Source organism: Pteropus medius, unplaced genomic scaffold (genome assembly GCF_902729225.1).
Source record: "Pteropus medius unplaced genomic scaffold, Ma_sr-lr_union100, whole genome shotgun sequence".
Lineage (NCBI taxonomy): Eukaryota > Metazoa > Chordata > Mammalia > Chiroptera > Pteropodidae > Pteropus > Pteropus medius.
The window spans coordinates 1470520-1490456 of record NW_024345872.1 but is presented as its reverse complement, the minus strand read 5'-3'; the positions used below and the strand labels follow the sequence as shown (position 1 = coordinate 1490456).

The window sequence follows — 19937 nt, the reverse complement described above, 5'->3', positions numbered from 1 at the left end:
TCTCATACTAAAGACCAGGTCTTTCTGAGGAGACCCTCGGGCACTATAGGGAGTCTAATAACTCCTTCATTTTCATGAAGAGTAGTTCATTACTTTGCCCCACTGTGGCTCTGTAGACACTTGCCTTTTCCAAAACGCCTTATTTAAAAAAAAAATTCATTAGATATTTACTGAGCATCTATTATGTGTCTGGCATTATTCCAGAAACTGGGGTGTAACATTAAACAAAATAGAGAAAACCCTTTGCTCTCTTGGAGCTTTCATTGTTTTGGAAATCATGTGTTCTCAGTAGATCTTTGTACTTGTTATTCTGGTGACTATGTTAGGGGTATCTCTTATAAGATGATGGCTGAAGTGCTTCATTTCTTCACCAGAAAGCCTAGAGCTCTAACTAAGCTTAGGTCCCAGTCCCTGTGCTGTTTGGCACAAGTCTCGTTCTTTGCATGGCTTACATGGTATGTGCACATAATACTCTAAGCTTATCTGGCCTCTAATTATCTGTCTTACACCATGTCCTTTCTCTCTATGTTTTAATTTAAGCTATTATCATCTCTCACCTGGACTAATGTGTTTTCTTCCAACCTATCTCTGTTTTTGCATTTTCCTCCTAACACCCCACTCCATCCTAGTCTTAACCCAGCAACTAAAGCAATAGTTTTAAAATGCGAATTTGATGGTATCACTCCAGAATTTTTTTCCAAATAAAAACTAAACGTCACAAAAGTCCCCGCTCCTGGTCTGGCCTTTATCTTCATCTCCGGTCTCATCTTCTAGAACTCACTGCTGGCACCTGAAGGTTCAGCTGTTTTGAGCTATTTAAACTTTGTAAACATATTGTATTATTTCACACCTCCATGTCTTTATCTCTACTGATGTAATAACAAAGTCTAGAATGCCTTTTTTACCCTCTCTGCCTAACTAGCTTCAATTAATCTTTTTTATGGCTTTGTCGAGATATATTTCACATAACAACCAATTCACTCATTTAAAATGTACAATTCAATGGTTTGTAGTTTAGCCACACAGTTGTGCAACAATCCCCACTATTTAATGATGGAACATCTTTGTCCCCCTAAAAGGAACTTTGTATCTATTAGCAGATACTCTCCATTTCTCCCCACACTCCTCTCTCCACCCACCTAGCCAGCCTCTGGCAAAAATTAATATAGATTTGTCTATTCCATAAAGAGCTTTCTTTTATTTTTTATTTTTTCAATTACAGTTTACATTCAATATTATTTTATATTAGTTTCAGGTGTACAGCATAGTGGTTAGACATTCATATAATTTGCAAAGTAATCCCTCAATAACTCTATTACCCAATTGGCACCATACATAGTTATTACAATATTATTGACTATATTTCCTATGCTGTACTTTGCATCCCCATGACTATTTTGTAACTGCCAATTTGTACTTCTTAATCCCGCCATCTTTTTCACCCAGCCCCCTAACCCATCTCCCATCTGGCAATCATTAGTTTGTTCCCTTATCTATGAATCTGCTTCTGTTTTGTAACAAAAAAGTTGCTTATTTTGTTCTTTAGATTCCACATATAAGTGAGATCATATAGTATTTGTCTTTGTCTGACTTATTTCACTTGGCATAATACTCTCTAGGTCCATCCATGTTGTCACAAAATGGGAAGAATTCATTCCTTTCAATGGCCAAGTAATTGTGATTGTATAAATGTACTACTTCTTCTTTATCCGATAGTCTATTAATGGGCACTTAGGTTGCTTTCATATCTTGGCTATTGTAAATAGCACTGTAGTGTACATAGGGGTACACATATCTATTCAAATTAGTGTTTTGGATTTCTGTGTATAAATACCCAGAAGTGGAATGGCTGGATCATAAGGTAGTTCTAATATTTTTAATATTTTGAGGAACCTCCAAGCTATTTTCCATAGAGCATGAAAATTCCCTTTTCTCCACATCCTCACCAAGACTTGTTTTTTTTAATTTACCGATGATAGCCATTCTGACAAGTGTTAGCTGATATCTTATTGTGGTTTTAATTTGCATTTCTCTGATGATTAATGATCTTGAGCATCTTTTCATATGTCTATTGGCCATCCATATTTCCTCTTGGAGAAATATCTATTCATGTCTCCTGCCCATTTTTAACTTAAATTGTTTTTTTTTTTTTTGGTGTTGAGTTGTATGAGTTCTTTGCAAATTTTACCTATTAGCCCCTCATCAGATGTATCATTGCTTTATACCTTCTTCCATTCAGGTTATCTTTTTGTTTTGTTGATGGTTTCCTTTGCTGTACAAAACCATTTTAGTTTGATGTAGTCCTTTGTTTATTTATTTTTTATTTATTTTTAATTTTTCTGGCTTTACTGAAATATAACAGACAATTAGTTGCTCATATTTACATTGTACAATTCAATGAGTTTTTTTTCCAATTATGATTGGCATACAATAATATATTAGTTTCAGTTGTACAGCATAGTGATTAGAGATCTATATAACTCATGAAGTGATCACCCCACAAAATCTAGTACCCTTTTTCCCCCTTACATGTTTATTACAACATTATTAACTATTTTCCTTATGCTATACTTTTGTTTTTCTTGACAAGGATATATTAGAAAAATATTACTAAGAGCAGTGATAGAGCATTTACTGCTTATATTTTCTTCTGGGAGTTTTATGGTTTGGGGTCTTACATTTAAGTCTTTAATCCATTTTCAATTTATTCTTGTATATGATGTAAGAAGATGGTCTAGTTTCATTTTTTTTTTACATGAATCTGTCTAGTTTTCCCAACACCATTTACTGAGTAGGCTGTCTTTACCCCATTGTATATTCTTGCCTACTTTGAATTAGATTAATTGACAATATAGACATAGGTTTATTTCTGGGCTCTCTATTCTGTTCCATTGATCTCTGTGTCTGTTTTTATGCTAATACCATGCTGTTTTGATTACTATAGTTTTGTAGTATAGATTGATGTCAAGTAACATGATACCTCCAATTTTATTCTTCTTTCTCGAGATTTCTGTGGCTATTCAGGGTCTTTTGTGGTTCCATATAAATTTTTAGGATTATTTGTTCTAGTTCTTTGAAAAATGTCATTAGTATTTTTATAGGGATTCCATCAAATCTATAGATTATTTTGGATAATATGGACATTTTAACAATGTTAATTCTTCCTATCTATGACCCCGGTGTATGCTTCCATTTACTTGTATCTTATTCAATTACTTTCTTCAATATCTTACAATTTTTTGAGTACAGGTCTTTCACTTCTTTGGGTAAATTTATTCCTAGGTATTTTATTTTTTGATGCAATCATAAATGAGATTGTTTTCTTAATTTCTCTTTCTGATAATTCATTTTTGGTGTATAAAATGCAACCAACTTCTGAATATTAATTTTGTATCCTGCTACTTTATTGAATTCATTTATCAGTTCTAATAGTTTTTTGGTGGACTCTTTAGGGTTCTCCATGTATGGTATCATGTCATCTACAAATGACAGTTTTACTTCTTCCTTCTCAATTTGAGTTCCTTTTATTTCTTTTTCTTGTCTGCTGTGGCTAGGACTTTCAATACTATGTTGAATAAAAGTGGTGAAAGTGGACATTCTTGTATTGTTCCTCATCTCAAGGAAAATGCTTTTAGCTTTTCCCTATTGAGTTTGATGTTAGCTATGGGTTTGTCATATATAGCCTTTATTGCATTGAGTTATGTTCCCTCTCTTTCCACTTTGCCAAGAAGTTTGTTTTTATCATAATTAGATGTTGGACTTGTTAAATGCTTTCTCTGCCTCTATTGATAGGATAATATCATTTTTTTATTCTTCATTTTTGTTTAATGTGGTATATCATGTTAATCAATTTGCAGATATTAAACCAAAATTGCATCACAGGAATAAATTCCACTTGATCATGGTGTATGATCTTTTTAATGTATTGCTGAATTCGGTTTGCTAAAATGTTGTTGAAGATATTTACATCAATGTTCATCAGGAATATCAGCCTTTGATTTTCTATTTTGTAATGTCTTTGTCTGATTTTGGAATCAGGGTAATAGCAGCCTCAAAAATGAGGTTGGAAGACTTCCATTTTCTTGAATTTTTTGGAATAGTTTGAGTAGGATAGGTGTTAAATTTTTGAATGTTTGGTAAAATTCACCTGTGAGCCATCCAGTCTAGGACTTCTGTTTGTTGAGAGTTTATTGATTACTTACTCAATTTCATTAGTAGTAATTGGTCTGTTTAGATTTTGTTTCTTGTTGATTCAATCTTGAAAAATGGTATATTTCTAGGAATTTATTCATTTCTTCCAGATTGTCCAATTTGTTAGCATATCATTGTTCATAGTATTTTCTTCTTCTTCTATTTTTTGTACTATTTTCTTACGATCCATTTCATTTCCGTGGTGTCAGTTGTCACTTCTCTTCTTTCATTTCTGATTTATTTATTTGGGTACTCCCTTACTCTTTTTGTTTCTTGATGTGTCTGGTTAAAGGTTTATCAATTTTGTTTATCTTTTCAAATAGCCAGTTCTTGGTTTCATTGATTTTGTGTACTGTTCTTTTTTTTTTTTTTAATTTATGTTTTTTACTCTATTTCATTTATTTCCAGTTTGATCTTTACTATTTCCTTTCTTCTACTCACTTTAGGCTTTGTTTGCTGTTATTATTTTCTAGTTTTTTTTTTAGGTGTAAGGTTAGAATATTTATTTGAGATGTTTTCTGTTTCTTGGGGGTAGGCCTGTATTGCTATGAATTTCTATCTTAGGACTGCTTTCACTGCATCCCATAGATTTTGAGTCATTGTGCTGTCATTTTCATTTGTCTCAAGGTAGCTTTCAATTTCTTTATTGATCTCATTGTTAACTCACTCATTGTTTAGTAGCATGTTATTTATCCTTCATGTGTTTGTGTGTTTTTCTGTTTTTCTCTTGTAATTGATATCTAGTTTCATACTATTGGAGTGAAGAAGATACTTGACATGATTTCAGTCTTCTTAAATTTATTGATACTTGTTTTGTGGCCTAACTTGTGGTCTATCTTGGAAAATGTTCCATGCGAACTTAAAAGAATGTATATTCTGCTGCTTTGGGACACAATGCTCTATAATATTAATTAATTTCATCTGGTCTAGTATGCCACTTAGGGTCATGGCTTCCTTGTTGATTTTCTGTCTGGAAGACTTGTCCAATGGTATCAATGGGGTGTTAAAGTCATCTACTATGACTATATTACTGTTAATCTCTCATTTTATGTCATCAATATTTGCCTTAATTATTTAGGTTCTTTTATGTTTGGTACATAAATGTTCACAAGGGTTGTATTCTCTGGTTTGATTGATGCTTTTATCATTATGAAATATCCTTTGTCTCTTATAGCCTTTGTTTTAAAGTATTTTGTTTGTTTGTTTATTTGGTATAAGTATTGCTACCCCAGCTTTTTTGTGTTTACATTCACATGAAATACCTTTTTACATCCCTTTACTTTCAGTCTGTGTGTGTATTTCAATCTGAGGTGGGTCTCTTGTAGAGAGCATATATATTTGTCTTGTTTTCTTGTCCATTCAGCAACTCTATGTCTTTTTATTGGTGCATTTAATCCATTTACACTTAATGCAATTGTTGATAGATATGTCAATAAATAAGGCTATGGAAAACTGGTTATTTCCAGCTTCCTTTCCTTGGATTCAGGAAAATGGCAAGTTTGTTTTTATATATTGTAGATTGTAAATAACATTAAATTAAAATATTTTATGATTTTCAATAGGGAGACTTTTCTACCAGTATGGAATTTCAATGTAATATTGAAAGGACATGAAATAAGATATGTAGTTATTGCCATTTTATTATTCATATTTTTTATTTTTTTTCTTTTTATTAAACAAGTCTCTTTAACATTTCTTGTAATACTGGTTTGGTGGTGATGAACGCCTTTAGCTTTTTGTTGTCTGGGAAGCTATGTATATGCTTTGATTCTAAATGATAGCTTTGATGGGTATAGTAACGTTGGTTGTAGGTCCTTGCTTTTCATTACTTTGAATATTTTGTGCCAGTCACTCTGACTTGAAAAGGTTCTGTTGAGAAATCAGCTGACAGTTTTATGAGAGTTCCCTTGTAGGTACCTAACTGCCTTTTTCTTGCAACTTTTAAGATTCTCTCGTCTTTAACCTTTGATATTTTAATTATGACATGTCTTGGTGTGGGCCTGTTTGGGTTCATCTTATTTAGGACTCTCCATTCCTTTTGAACAAATATGTATATTTCCTTTACCAGGTTAGGGAATTTTTCTGTCATTATTTCTTCAAATGTGTTCTCAATCCCTTGCTCTCTCTCTTCTCTTTCTGGTACCTCTATGATGTGAATGTTGTTATGCTTGATGTCATTCCAGAGGTCCCGTAAACTATCCTCATTTTTAAAATTTTTTATTCTTTTGCTGTTCTGATTGGAGATTTTCTTCTTCCTTATCTTCTAAATCGCTAATTCAGTCCTCTGCTTTGTCTAATTTGCTGTTGGTTCCTTCTAGCATATTCTTCATTTTAGTTATTGTATTCTCCATTTCTGACTTTTTTTATGGTTCCTATGTTCTTTTTTATGGTTACTATCTCTTTGTTGTTATTCTATGTTCTTTGAATATCCTTATAACCAGTGTTTTGAACTCTGTATCTGATAAATTGCTTGCCTCCATGTCTTTTAGTTCTTTTTCTGGAGTCTTCTGTTCTTTCATTTGTGATATGTTTCTTTGTCTTCTAATTTTGGCTTCATATCTGTGTTTAATTCTATGTATTAGGTAGATCTGCTATGTCTCCCAGTCTTGGTAGGGTGTCTTTATGTAGGAGGTGTTCTGTGGGACCTAGTGGTGCAGTCTCTCTGATCACCTAAGCTTAATGTTCCAGGTGTTCCTTGTGTGTGATGTGTGTGTGCCCTCCCATTGTCGTTGAGCCTTGACTGCTGTTTGCATTTCAATGGGAGGGATTGACTCTCAGGCTTACCAGTTGTCATAATTTGCCACAACCACAGTGTACAACCTGCTTTGGTGGGGCTGACCTCAATGAGTGGGTTTTGCTCCAATGGACTCTATTACCTGCTGAGACCACCGTTTTTGGCATGCTGCTTGCAAGACTAATTGGTGGCGCTCTGTTTTGGTCTGAAGCTGACCATTGGGTGTGTTGGTTCTGGGGCCTCATGGGAGGAGCTCTCATGCATGCTGCCTGTTACTGGCCTGTGGCTACCTGGTAGGAGCTACAAACTGGTTTGTTGCTTCCTGTGCTGGACCTGGAGGCATTTGGGAGAAGCCATGCTGGGATATAAGGTTGGTTACCATTAGTACCATGCCTGGGGAAGGTTAGCAAAATGCTCATGGAACCTCGAGGTCTGCTGCAACCTGCTAGCTATTTGTAAGGCAGAGCTGGTGAAGGAACCTTCTTTGGTAAGCAACTTAGGTGAGGCTTGGTCTCAGGAAGTCACCAGAGCGGGAGATGTGAGCGAGTTCACCAGGCCAGTGGAGTTTCAGATTTGGCAGTGTCAGGGGAGGGCTCAACAGAGGAAAGATGGCACCCCCGCCCCATAGGCTGCATGAGAGGATGACTCAACACAGGGACAATGGCGGCTGTCTCTCCAGTTCTTACCCTGAAGCCACAAAACTTAGCCTCTCCCTGTATGTCTCTGGTGCATCCTGAGCTGCCTCCCTTCTGCTCTAGCCCAGGATGAGTGCCTGGAAGCAAAGGAGTCTGCGTGTAAGCCCTTTAAGAGGATGCCTGGGTTTCTGGCAGCCTTCTGTCTCACCTGGATGGACAGAATCACCACTGTTTTTCACAGCCAGATGTTGTAGGACCTTCTTTTTCTCAGCACTGGTGCTCTGGGCTGGAAAGCTGGGTCTAGGGCTGCGAATCCTCACTCCTCAGGAGGTCCTCTGCAGCTGAGATATCCTTTCTGATTCTCAACCACCACGCATGGATGTGGAGATAGCCCATTTGCATCTCTGTCCCTCCTACCAGTCTCACTGCAGCTTCTTCTTTATATCCTTTGTTATGGGAATTCTGTTCAGCTAGTCTTCAGATGGTTCTCCAGGTTGACTGTTCTATAATTTAGTTGTAATTTTAATGTGGTCATGGAGGAGGCAAGCACAGTGTTTACCTACTCCACCATCTTGACTGGAAGCTCCCAGAATCATCTTTCAAGACTTTTTTAGGTGTTGTCCCTCCGTTTGCCTCTCAGACCTCTGATTTCAAAGTCTCTCCTCCAGGCTCCAATAATACCCCTCATATGGCTCTGTCATAGCGCTTAACTCACTGTATTCTTGCCTGTCTCCCCATGGGAAATGACTTACTTATCTCTGAAACCCCAATGTCTAATACTTGGCCTGGCTTAGAGAAAATACCATGTAACTACTGGCTAAATGAATGAGTGATTTTCAGGAAGCCCTGACAGGGAGCAAGGTCTCTCAGTGAGTGGGTGAGAGATGAGTGAATACACAGGCAAAGCCAAACGGTGGATGTTTAAGTGCTCATTTTTTAGCTCACTTGCACTTAGATGAACCACAACACTAATATCTATCCCATCTCTATAGTTTGTATGCAGATTCCAGAACCTAGGGAAACATTACCATAAATGGTGCAGAGGAAGTATATCTTCAGGAAATATTTATGATACAGAAGTTTAAGCTTTACCTGTGGGACTAGCAGCAATACTCTCATGCCATGTTCCTGCTTAACTTGTTCAATTTTCTATTCTCTCTCTCCGTCTCTCTCTCTGTCTCTCTCTCTGTCTGTCTGTCTCTCTCTCTCTCTCATTATCTCTCATTATCTCAATCTCTCTCTCCCTTCTCCACTCCAGCCCTTCCTTCCTCCTTCTTTCTCTCTTCCTTCCTCCCTCACCCCCTCCCTCACATCCTTGGGATATTTGCCTTTATTTGTAAAGCACATTTCAGAATATTGCTGATTAATTACTTAAGTACTTAGATGTAAAAGAAATTAACTTTAGCATGTGATGTCTGAACATGAATCCATTTTGAAAGTTGTTTAATTGTTTCATTTAATTCACTACATATCTTTTTACTTAGTTAAATATTTAAAAAGCTCATTAGCAATGGAATATAAAACAATTTGCAAACACAGTGGATATGAAGATACTCAACCATCTCATTTTCAGCATTTTATTGACTAGAGACAAATTGGTGTGTACTCTGACTTTGGCCACCACTGTCTGCCTTTCTCTTTTTCTGTCCCTATTTCAAACTTCCTCATTCTTCTCTTCTCCTTATCTCTTACTCTATCTTCCCTGTCTCCTCTCTTCTTCATTCCTGATCTCTTTTGCTCTTTTTTGATTCTCTCCTCCACCCATTTCACTGTATGAGCCTTTCTTTATGTCTCACTTTGTGTTTCTCTTCTACTTTTTCATTCTTCTTCCTGACTAGTCCCCTTTCTCTTTCTTTCCTTCTGTTTTTATCACCCAGGATAAGGTAAGAAGAGAGAGTGTGTGTGGAGTAGGGGAGTTGAGTAAGAAAAGAGAGAATGGGGAGAAATTGACAATGGGACTATAGTGTACCTGACATATTATCTGCCACCAAAAGGAATGTGCCCTGGTCCAAACCTATATTCCCTTCCCTTCAAGGTAAGGCACACAATTGCTTTGTGCTTCACTTTTCTCTCACTTATAAAATTAAAACAAAATAATATGTTCTCAGACTACTTCAAAAGATGTTGTTAGGGTCAAACTTGGGAATGAATATGAAAAATATTTGAAAAAATCCAGACCCTGTTATTGGAAGCACTCAGGGAAAGGGTGGGAAGATTGCTGCCTTGCACTGTGCAGGGATCTAACTAACTGAGGATTACACTTCTTGCTTTTCTGAGGAATGTGTGTGTTTTTTTTTCTTTGTTATACTCATCAAATCACTTGGTTGTATGTGTGCCTTGATTGAATGTTTTTAGTATCTTCGGAGGGGAAGGATAACTTGTTCTTTTGTATGCTGTTGATTTTTATCCCTTCCTTTTCTCTTGCCTTGGGCTAGCAAATGGAACTTCCAGCAGCCAGCTCTCTACCCCCAAGTCTAAGCAGTCTCCTATCTCTACGCCCACCAGTCCTGGCAGCCTCCGGAAGCACAAGGTATTATGTCTCTTATACCTTACTAAATCCCTTTGCACTTGGACTTTTTTGAATGGCTGGGTGAGGGTTTTCTTTTCCGTTGACTTCAACAGATGCTAGAATTTCCTTTCATCTGGTCCATTAGTGTGAAGTCTTGGGATTCCGCACAGGGGCCAAGCTTCCAGTCACTTTTATTTATTCCTCTGACCCCCGGGTTGTTTACTTAGGTTACATTGAACCAAAACAAAGAGGCACAGAGGTCCCAGATATGCATTCTGAGCTAATAGTATCACCAAACAATGGCTCAGGAAATGGGTTGAGCACTTGTCTGTCCAATTCATAGGCATAGCAAAGAGAGCATTAAGCATATGTTGCCAGGTACCGGTCCATAGAAGTGATATAAATATAGCCGTCAAAGAAAGTTAGCACTGAGTTACTTCCTTTAGATTTGCTGGACATCAAAACATTTTATTGACTAGAGATAGACCCTACTTTTACTATGTATTCTTTACCAGGTAGATTCTGGTACAGCATAGGAGGAGAGGGCACATATACACTGCATTGGCCCTGGGCATCATTTACACTTCTAAGTCATCCCAAGTAAATATACCATTAAAATAATAGAAGTGTGTAGATTTGCTAGCCCCACTTCCCAAACAGATTATCACCCTGAAATCTCTTCTGTATAGAAAATCTGGAGTGGTCACTGACTTGGACCTCATCTCTGAGGCAATGTGAATGTGGCGGTCTCCGCTCTGATTACCAAACTCTAGAGCAACTTACTTCAGGATTCTCTTGTCTTCTGCCTGCTCACATGACTTAATGTAAGATGGGAAAAGGCAAAAACCCACCAATGTGGCCAATTCCATCACAGAATCGTAGATAGTCAGAGCTGGAAGAGATCTTAGACAGAGATATATTAGTTTCATTTGATTCTCTCAATGATTTCGTCAGGTATTGATATTTTACAATTGAGGAAATTATGACTCAAAAAGGTTAAATTACTTAGTAGGATAACATAGCTAGGTAGTAGCAGAGAGAAGATTGGTACCCAAATTACTGCTGGAAGTATGCTAGAGCCAGTTCACACTAGGTCATGTTTGCTGATTGTACATTGCTTCCCAACTCTGTTTTCAGTGACATTGTGTTGGTAACTAGAACACCACTCTGGTGGGAAGATTTATACCATGGAAGTCAGCTAATACTACAAACTCAAGGTTATTTTTCCCCACATAAAGTCAATTGTTAAGATTTAACAGCATACCACTGCCTGATATCCATTTTCATTTCCTTTTCTCTGCATTAGGATTTTAATTTCTTGGTTAATCTGATGATTACCTGCTTTAGCATTCATAATGCCTGTTTCATTCCTTTTGTGACCTCTTTAACTTCTGGTATTGACCCTGACCAGACCTTTTAATTGTCCTGCTAAGCTACTTGGTTTCCCCAAAGGAGGAGCTGCTGAACTGTCTGTGTAGCCAACATTACCCAGAGATTGTGAGATGGATGAAAACTGCTTTTGCAGTCAGCTTTTAGTTATTTTTCTGAGCAACAAAGCTTGTTAATATGGACATTCCAAGATGGGGAGTAGGCCACTTCTGTGGTTCCACTCTCCACACAGAACCTCTTCTGCAGCATTGCTCTTTACTGTATCTTGGCCCTGTGTATTTCTTTCTTTACTTTCCTTTTGAGAAGTGTGACCTATGTCAGCACCTTCCATTAGTACTTTTCCCAAATAGCTGGGAGAAGCTTGGACACTTACTTAGTCTGCACACTTTAGTCATTCAGCTTTTTAGTTGACATGTTCAATTCATTTAGACTGAGGACTCATCATTCATAAACCCATTGAGGTCAGTGCTAGCATTGTTAAGCCATTTCTTCTGGTTGGGCTTACAGGCATTTTGTGTATGTGATTGATTGCTTGATTGATTGATTGATTTATGTTAATTCTAAAATCTAATTTAACCACTGAAGGTCTAGAATAAGCTATAGGTGGCAGCATTGTTAGAGCCTTACTGTTTTCTTAACTGGAATTTTCAGTGTATCATTCTATTTTTAAAATTACTCTTATGACAGTTAAGCAAACTAAAATTAAGTAATAAATTATATAACTTTCTAGAGCAAACTTAAAAATTTTGGAGAATAATTTTTAATAATTTTTAAAGTTTTTACTTTTATATCATTTGAAGTTTACAGAAGAGTTGTAAGAACAATAAAGAACTTCTGTGTACTCTTTACAAAGATTCATCAGTTCTTTATATTTTGCCTCATTTATGTTTGTACTTTCTCTCTACACATACACACACATACATTTTGCTATTTTTTAATCATTTGAGATTAAGTTGCAGATATTATGCCCTTTTTCCTCTAAATACTCCAGTGTGTATTTCCTAAGAATAAAGACATTTTCTTTTATAACCATAGTACAATTACGAAAATTGGGAAATTCACAGTGCTGCAATACTATTATATACTCTATAGTCCATATTCAAATTTTATCAATTGCCCCAATAATATTCTTTTTCTAGTCCAGCATCCAATCCAGAATGATACATTGCCTTCAGTTTTCATGTCTCTTTAGTATTCTTTAATCTAATAAAGTTCTTCAGTCTTTGTTTTATCTTTTAGTACAGTATATTATAGAACAAAACAGTGCAGGCCATTTATTTGGTGGAATGTTTTTTGATTTAGGTTTGTCTAATGTTTCTTTGCGATTAGATTTAGATTATGCATTTGGGACAGAAGTGTCATAGAAATGGCGTTGTGGCTCTCGGTGTATCCTGCCAGGAAGCAATAGCCTCATATTTATACCACCAATGATGGAGGATGAACTGGTTTTTCTGAATAAGCTCAAAAGTATCTTGTTCCTTGACTCAGTACCCCTGGAGCTGAGGTATCAGCTTCTTGCTTCTCCTCCTTTCACACAGCTACCTGAGCCTTAGCACCATCAAGGTCCTTGGGCAGTGAGCCTAAGCAGATCTCATCTGAACATCTATTCAAGTGGACCTGAAAGGTGTGAGTCATGGTGGAGACAGGAAACAGATGGCTAAGGCTATAATTCTCCTTCTGCACAATTGGAAACAAACTCGAAGTCCCAGCATCCCTTCGATAACTTTTGATGGCTGTGGCAGGGCCCGAAGCTGTAATCAGCCTCTTGGCTTCCCCTCTTAAGCAGCTCATGGAGAAGTCTCTTTAAAGCAGCTGTAACGGGGTTAGCCAAAGTCCAGCATACTCAAGTGCTACAATATGGACAAAAAGTAAATCCTTGTATAGTTAATGAGAACAACATTTTACATTTCCATACTGCTTTATATTTTTGCTAGCCATTTTCTCATTTACCCTTGTGATGAGCCTGTGAAGACACAGGGTGGGTAGCATTTCCATTTTACAGATGATAAAAAGGAGGTACTGGGGTTAAAGACAGCCCAAGTATGATTCAACAATTTGGAGAAGATAATATATTAAAGATGTTCAAAGATTTTAGAAACATAAGAAACATTTTTTTATTTATTTTTATATTCTTTCCAGGTTACCGATTGCACTCATCACTTTAAATTTGGAGGCATTTTGCTTGCAAAGTTGTCTGGAGATTGAAGGAAATATATTCATATATTATTAGAAAATATAACTAACATTATTTAAATATACATTTTTCTGTGTTTCCAGACTTTTTTTGGTCATCCTCTAAGTGCTTGGAGAGATAGTTGGATTAATAAAGCAGGATCTTGACCCTCAAATCACAGACACCACTCTTAAGTGGATTTTGGTAGTGCAGTGAACAGTGAACAAAAGAGCTGCAGAAACATGAAGGAGGGTGGGAGATGAGGAAAGCTTTACAGACTAGGTGATATTTAAGTGGGGCCTTGAAGCCTGGGTAGGCTTTGATGGTTAGTGAAGAGAACCAGTGTTCCAGCTTTAAAAAAATCAACAAAAACAAAGCCACACCATTAAAAAAGTGCAGGGTGCACTTGGGAAAAAGCAAACTCAAAGTGGAAGCCAGGTTTCTCAAAACTCCTCTCTGACTTCCTTTGGACTATAAGCTCCTTGGACCAGAGACCAAATTTTTGTTTCCTCTAATGCAAGAGTATTGCCAACACAGCTGTATTTGTTACATTTTGTTCTGTAGGGATCCCAGGGACTAAGCAAATGAATTTCAGGTGCAAGTTATTTGTATTGTTAAACAATATGTGTGTTTCTGTATTTCTACATATCAATCAACAAAAACAGAATGTTAAGATAATTCCTTTTCCTAAACATTGTTCTACCCATACGAGGAAATATATTTTGAATAGTAAATAAATTGATGGAGAACAGAAGTACAGAAGTTCATACTTAGGGCTAGTCGTATGGATTGTCTCCACAGCCTGCATTTCACCCTACCCATTCCAAGATATAGTAGCTGTGAGTGGAGTCTCCTCATGATTCCACCCCAAGGCCTCTTCCGTGTCCTTTGAGATAAGAGTCTGGAAAAATTACTTCCAGATAAAAATTATTTTCAGATAATTATTTCCACCAAACAACTACACTGAAGGGTCTGTTACATGAACGATTAATAGCAATGGTGAATGCTGAAGCCCAGCAGTTCAGAGTGGTTGGACTCAAGGTGGCCTCCATAATGAAGAGGCCTTTTTATATTGCCTGATAAATGCCCAGGGAGTTAACTAACTTGGCATTGTCTGTCTCATTTCTCTTGCTTTGTTATAGCCAAAGAACAACAAAATGCAATGATCTAAATTATATTTTATAGAATTTTGGAACTAAAAGGAACCTTAAAGATCTTATAGTCCTTGGTTTTCAAATGTAGAAGCAAAGGCCCTGAAACAGGGAAGTGAAATGGCAAAGCTAGGCTTAGAACCTAGGTGTCCTGGCTCTTAATCCTGTGCTCTTTCTACTACAGTGGACTTGCTTTATGTGTAAATTTAACTTATGGGATTCACAATAGTCACAATATAGTCATAGAAAAAACTACTGAAAAACTATCTCATATTTGTACACATCATTATATACTGAATATTACAGTATGCATTATACATTGCTACATGCATATTGCTGTATAGGGTTGCATGCTCAGGAATCACATAAATGTAAGAGATTTTCAAAGATACTATTTCTAAATAACAGCTTATTGAGATGTAATTCATATACTATAAATTATACCTTTTTAAAAGAGTACAGTTTAGTGGTTTTACTAGTCACACAGTTGTGCAAGAATATATTCATCACCCTCAAAGGAAACTCTATGCCCAATAGTAGTCACAGCCCCATCCCCCTCTACCCATGCCCTAGCAACCACTAATCTACTACTCTGTGCTCCTATGAGTTAGCATATACTGACCATTTCATATAAATTTCCCTCTGAGCCCTGCTTGAGCTGCATCCTATAACTTTTGCTATATTATTATTATTATTAATTATTTTATTATAACTCAAGAGTATTTTCTAGTTTCCATATAATTTATTTTTAGACCTATTAGCTATTTAGCAATATGTCGTTTAATTTTCACAAATTTGTGAATTCCCCCAATACCTTTCTGTTATTGTTTTTTAATTTAGTTCCACTGTAGTCAAAGAACATATTTTGTATGATTTCAATCCTTTTAGGTTTGTTGAGACTTGTTTTATGACCTAACATATGATCTATCCTGCACAACCTTCCATGGGCACTTGAGAAGAATATGTTCTGCTGTTATTGGATGGAGTATTTTAGAGATGTGTAATTGTAGTGTTGTTCAAGTCTTCTCTTTCCTTCTTGGTCTTCTGCCTAGTTATTCTGTCTATTGAAGGTTCGAGGTATTGAAGTCTTCAACTATTATAGTTGAATTCTTTATTTCCCCCTTCAGTCATTTTTTATTTCACGTATTTGGGTACTCTGTTGTTCAGATGCATATATATTTATAATTATGTTTTAGGGTATATTAACCATTTTATCATTATAAAATGTCCTTCTTTGTCTCTAGTAACAATTTTTGTCTTAAAGTCTATTTTTTTTCTGATATTAGTATAGCCACTCCAGCTCCCTTTTGGTTACTAACTGCATGTTAAATCTTTTTCCATCTTTTTACTTTCTACCTATTTGTGTCTTTGAATCTAAATTGTATCTCTTTCAAACAACATAGGGGTGAATCATGTTTTTTTCTTTAATCTATTCTGACAATATCTGCCTTTTCATTTGAGTGTTTGATCTACTTATATTTAATACAATTACTAGTGAAGTGGGAATTACATAACCCATTCTGCTACTTTCTATTTGTCTTATATCTTTTTCCCCCTTAATCCCTAGATTTCTGCCTTTTTTTGTGTTAAATATATTTCTATGTACCATTGCAATTTCTTTATTCTATTTTTACTCATTTTATTTTGAGTTATTTTCTTAGTGATTGCCCTGAGGATTATAGTCAACATCTTAACACAATCTACTTTGAGTTAATATCAACTAATTTCAATTGTATACAAAATTTTTGCTATAGTATAGCACTGTTACTTCCCCCCTCCCTTTCTGCTCTTATCGACATACAAATTACATCTTTATACATAATAAGTCCACCAAAGCATTTTTACAACTATTTTATGCAGTTGTCTTTTGAAATAGATAATGGAAGATTTACAAAAAATAAATTTGTACCATCTTTTGCATTTACCTATGTATTTATCTTTACAGGTATTCTTTATTTTCTATGTGGATTTGAATTACTGTCTGTTGTCCTTTCATTTCTCCCTGAAGGATTCTCCTTAGCATTTCTTGTAGGATATGTTTGCTAGTGATGAATAATCTGTCTTTATTTATCTGGGAATTGTCTTGATTTATGCTTCATTCTTGAAGGATAATTTTGTTAGATTTCCTTAAATGCTTTGATCCAATAAGCCTCCCAGCCTTTGCTGAGGGTTGTGTATGTATGTGTGTTGGGGCATGATTTCAATGCTCTGTCAGGCAGTTTACATCTTTGTCTTAGCCTTCAATTGCTGCTTGCAGAGAGCCTCAAGGCCACCCAAAGGTGAGAGATTAGGGGTTTGGGGTCTTTTCTGAGGTTATGCACAGTCCTGAACATGTGTCTGGCCTTAGAGATATTTTGAAGCTTAGGAATATTTTGGAGCTTTTCAAAGTCTCTTATGAACATTAATTCTCCAGCTTTTCCTTTTAAGGTTTTGAGCAGCTTCATTTGCCCCAAATGTTTCCCCTACCTCAGGCAGCTGTGATTTTAAACAATTGCAGCTGATTAATGCTGCCTAAAAAAGGCTGTTCATAGTGAGTGTACTCTGAGTTAGGTCAAATAAAGAAGAGCTCTACAAATGGGAGTTTCCAGGGAGCTACAAGACAAGTCAAAAAAGGACAATTCTCTTGGAATGGAGCATTTTGGGGAGCTCCGAATTCATTCTGCATCCTCCAGGGGCTGCTAAGGTGCTGTTTTTCATATACTCTAGTGGTGAGTCTGTTAGTTTTCAAAGCTATCCTGGAGCTAGGGAGAGGGAGAATGAAAATAAGGTGAGTTAAAGCACCTGAATCTTCATATTCTTACTGAGATTAATCCATTTTTCTTGAATAAACACTTTTTGGATTGTTGCAAGTCTTTGGTTAATTTCCATAGTTCTGAAAGTGTTGATTTTGATCATCTTTGCGGTGTTACTGCATTTATGTAAAATCAGATTTTCAGAGAGTCTTTCTCTGAAAATTATGAAAGTCCATTATGTAAGTCTAGAAGCTCAAAGACGCTTTTGACTATGTTCAATTTTCATTTTTCTCAAGTACTGAAGAACTAAATCTTTTCAGAGAAGCAGTTCCATTGTATGCCACTTTGCCTCAATTCCATTTTACGAGTTTTTATTGCACTCTTATTGTTTCCTCAGGTATTTCCTACCTGTTTATCAGTGTTATAAGAAATCTTTGCTTGGTAGTTTAAAACAAAACGAGGTTTTTTTTTTTTTTTTTTTTTTGATGAACCCTGGTGTAAAAAAAATGTTTCGCATATTTTAAGTGTTATAAAGGAAACAACCCCCCAAAAAAAAAAACAAGATTGTGTGGCAGAGACCATGTGACCAGCAAAGAGAGGCTAAAATATTTACTATCTAGCCTTTTACAGAAAAAGTTTGCCAACCCCTGATTTACAGTGAAAGGATGGTGTGTTGGTGAAAAGTGAATCTATTTGTTGTAGTTGCATTTGTTGTGTTTTTAAATGATTCAGTATTCCCTTGAGTGTTCCAAATAATAGTCTCAGAGCTGGAAGAGACCTTAATGATTGTCCATTCCAAAGTCTGCATTTTTTGATCAAGAAAACTAGGACTCAGATGACTTATTCAGTGTCATAGAACTACTTATCCAGAATTAAAACCTCATGTTATTCCTCTTTCCATTATAAACTGCCTAAAACTTTTCCTCCCTGTCTTTCCCAGAAAAAAAGTCCCTTTCCTTCCCATTCTTGTTCCTATTGCTCATCTTCACTTTTTCTTCTACAAGGAGAAGCTGTATTCTTCAATTTTCTTAGACAGTTCTCTACTGAAATTCTCTTTCCATTTTATCAAAGTAGGTCTCTTAAATATCCACAGAATTGACTCTAAGTTTTCTAGTTCCCTCTAGTACCTTGCTGATAACATGAATAAAAACAGTGTTTTTTCAAACCGTGGAGATGGGTGAGATTTTGTCTCCCGCATGTCTGGTTCAACCAAAACAACTATACTTTTATTTGTTTCATGTATTGGGCTTTCAAGCAAATTTCATTTGAATAGAGGACTTAAATGGAGGAGAGAGAGATTGAGAGAGAGAGAGAGAGTGAGAGAGAGAGAGAGAGAGAGAGAGAGAGAGAGAGAGAGAGATTTGAAAATCACTGATTTAGACAATGGGTAAAGTAAGTCCAAGAGGAATCACAAGAATCTTTAAATAGAGCTCTGGGAACAATGAGAAAAACCAATGCCATTTCATTCTCCCATCTCCTCAAGACAAGGCCAAGGCCTGGGACAGTATGAGAGCCATGAATCCTAATTCCTAGAAATGAAAGCATCAGGAAATAAGTTGGAAGTAGGTAGATGGGGTACATTTTCTGGGTTAGGCATTTGTTCAGGTCCTAGCAGTTCTCTTGGAGACTGAAATAAATTCATATATGTATTCACAACTGATTTTTGAGAAAGGGGCAAAAGTCAGTCAATGGAGAAAATGTAGCCTTTTTAATAATTGTACTGGAGTAATTGGATATCCATAGGCAAAAAAAGAAAAGACCCCCCCAACCTAAATTTTATATCTTATACAAAAATCAAGTCCAAAATGGATTATAGATGTAAATGTAAAACGTTTAGAATGGAAACATAGGAGAAAATCTGATCCTATGCTAGGCAAAGAATTCCTAGATTTGAAAACAAAAGCATAATTCACGAAAGAAAAACAATTAGTAAATTGGACCTCATCAAAATTAAGAACTTTTGCTCTGTCAAAGATCATGCAAAGGATACGAAAAGACAAACTACAGACTGGGCGAAAATATTTGCAAGCTACATATCTAACCAAAAACATATATAGAATATAAAAATAACTGTTAAAACTCAACAATAAAAAAAAATCCAATTAGAAAATGAACAAAAGACATGAAGAAACATTTCACTGAGGTGGAATTACAGATGTCAACTATGCACATGAAAAGATACTTAACAACAATAGCCATCAGGAACATCCAAATTAAAAGCACGATGAGACATCAATACAAACTCACAAGACTGAATAAAATAAACAGTAGTGAAAACACTAAATACTGGTGAGGATGTGGATAAACTGGATTACTAATACTTTTCTGGTGAGCATGTAAATGGTATATAGCCATTCTGGAGAACAATACAGCAGGCTTTACAAAACTAAACATGCAATTACCATATGATTTAGCAATTGTGT

The 19937-nt window shown here is 36.0% G+C and overlaps 1 protein-coding gene across 2 annotated transcripts in view; it reads left to right on the top strand.

Moving 5' to 3' along the window:
- DCX (doublecortin) overlaps nucleotides 1-19937 on the top strand; it is a 165034-nt gene that overhangs the window by 143339 nt on the left and 1758 nt on the right. For both annotated transcript variants that reach the window (XM_039874766.1, XM_039874765.1), the window contains exon 6: nucleotides 9996-10090. In XM_039874766.1, the coding sequence (XP_039730700.1) occupies nucleotides 9996-10090 (95 nt within the window). The remainder of the gene's footprint in view (nucleotides 1-9995; nucleotides 10091-19937) is intronic.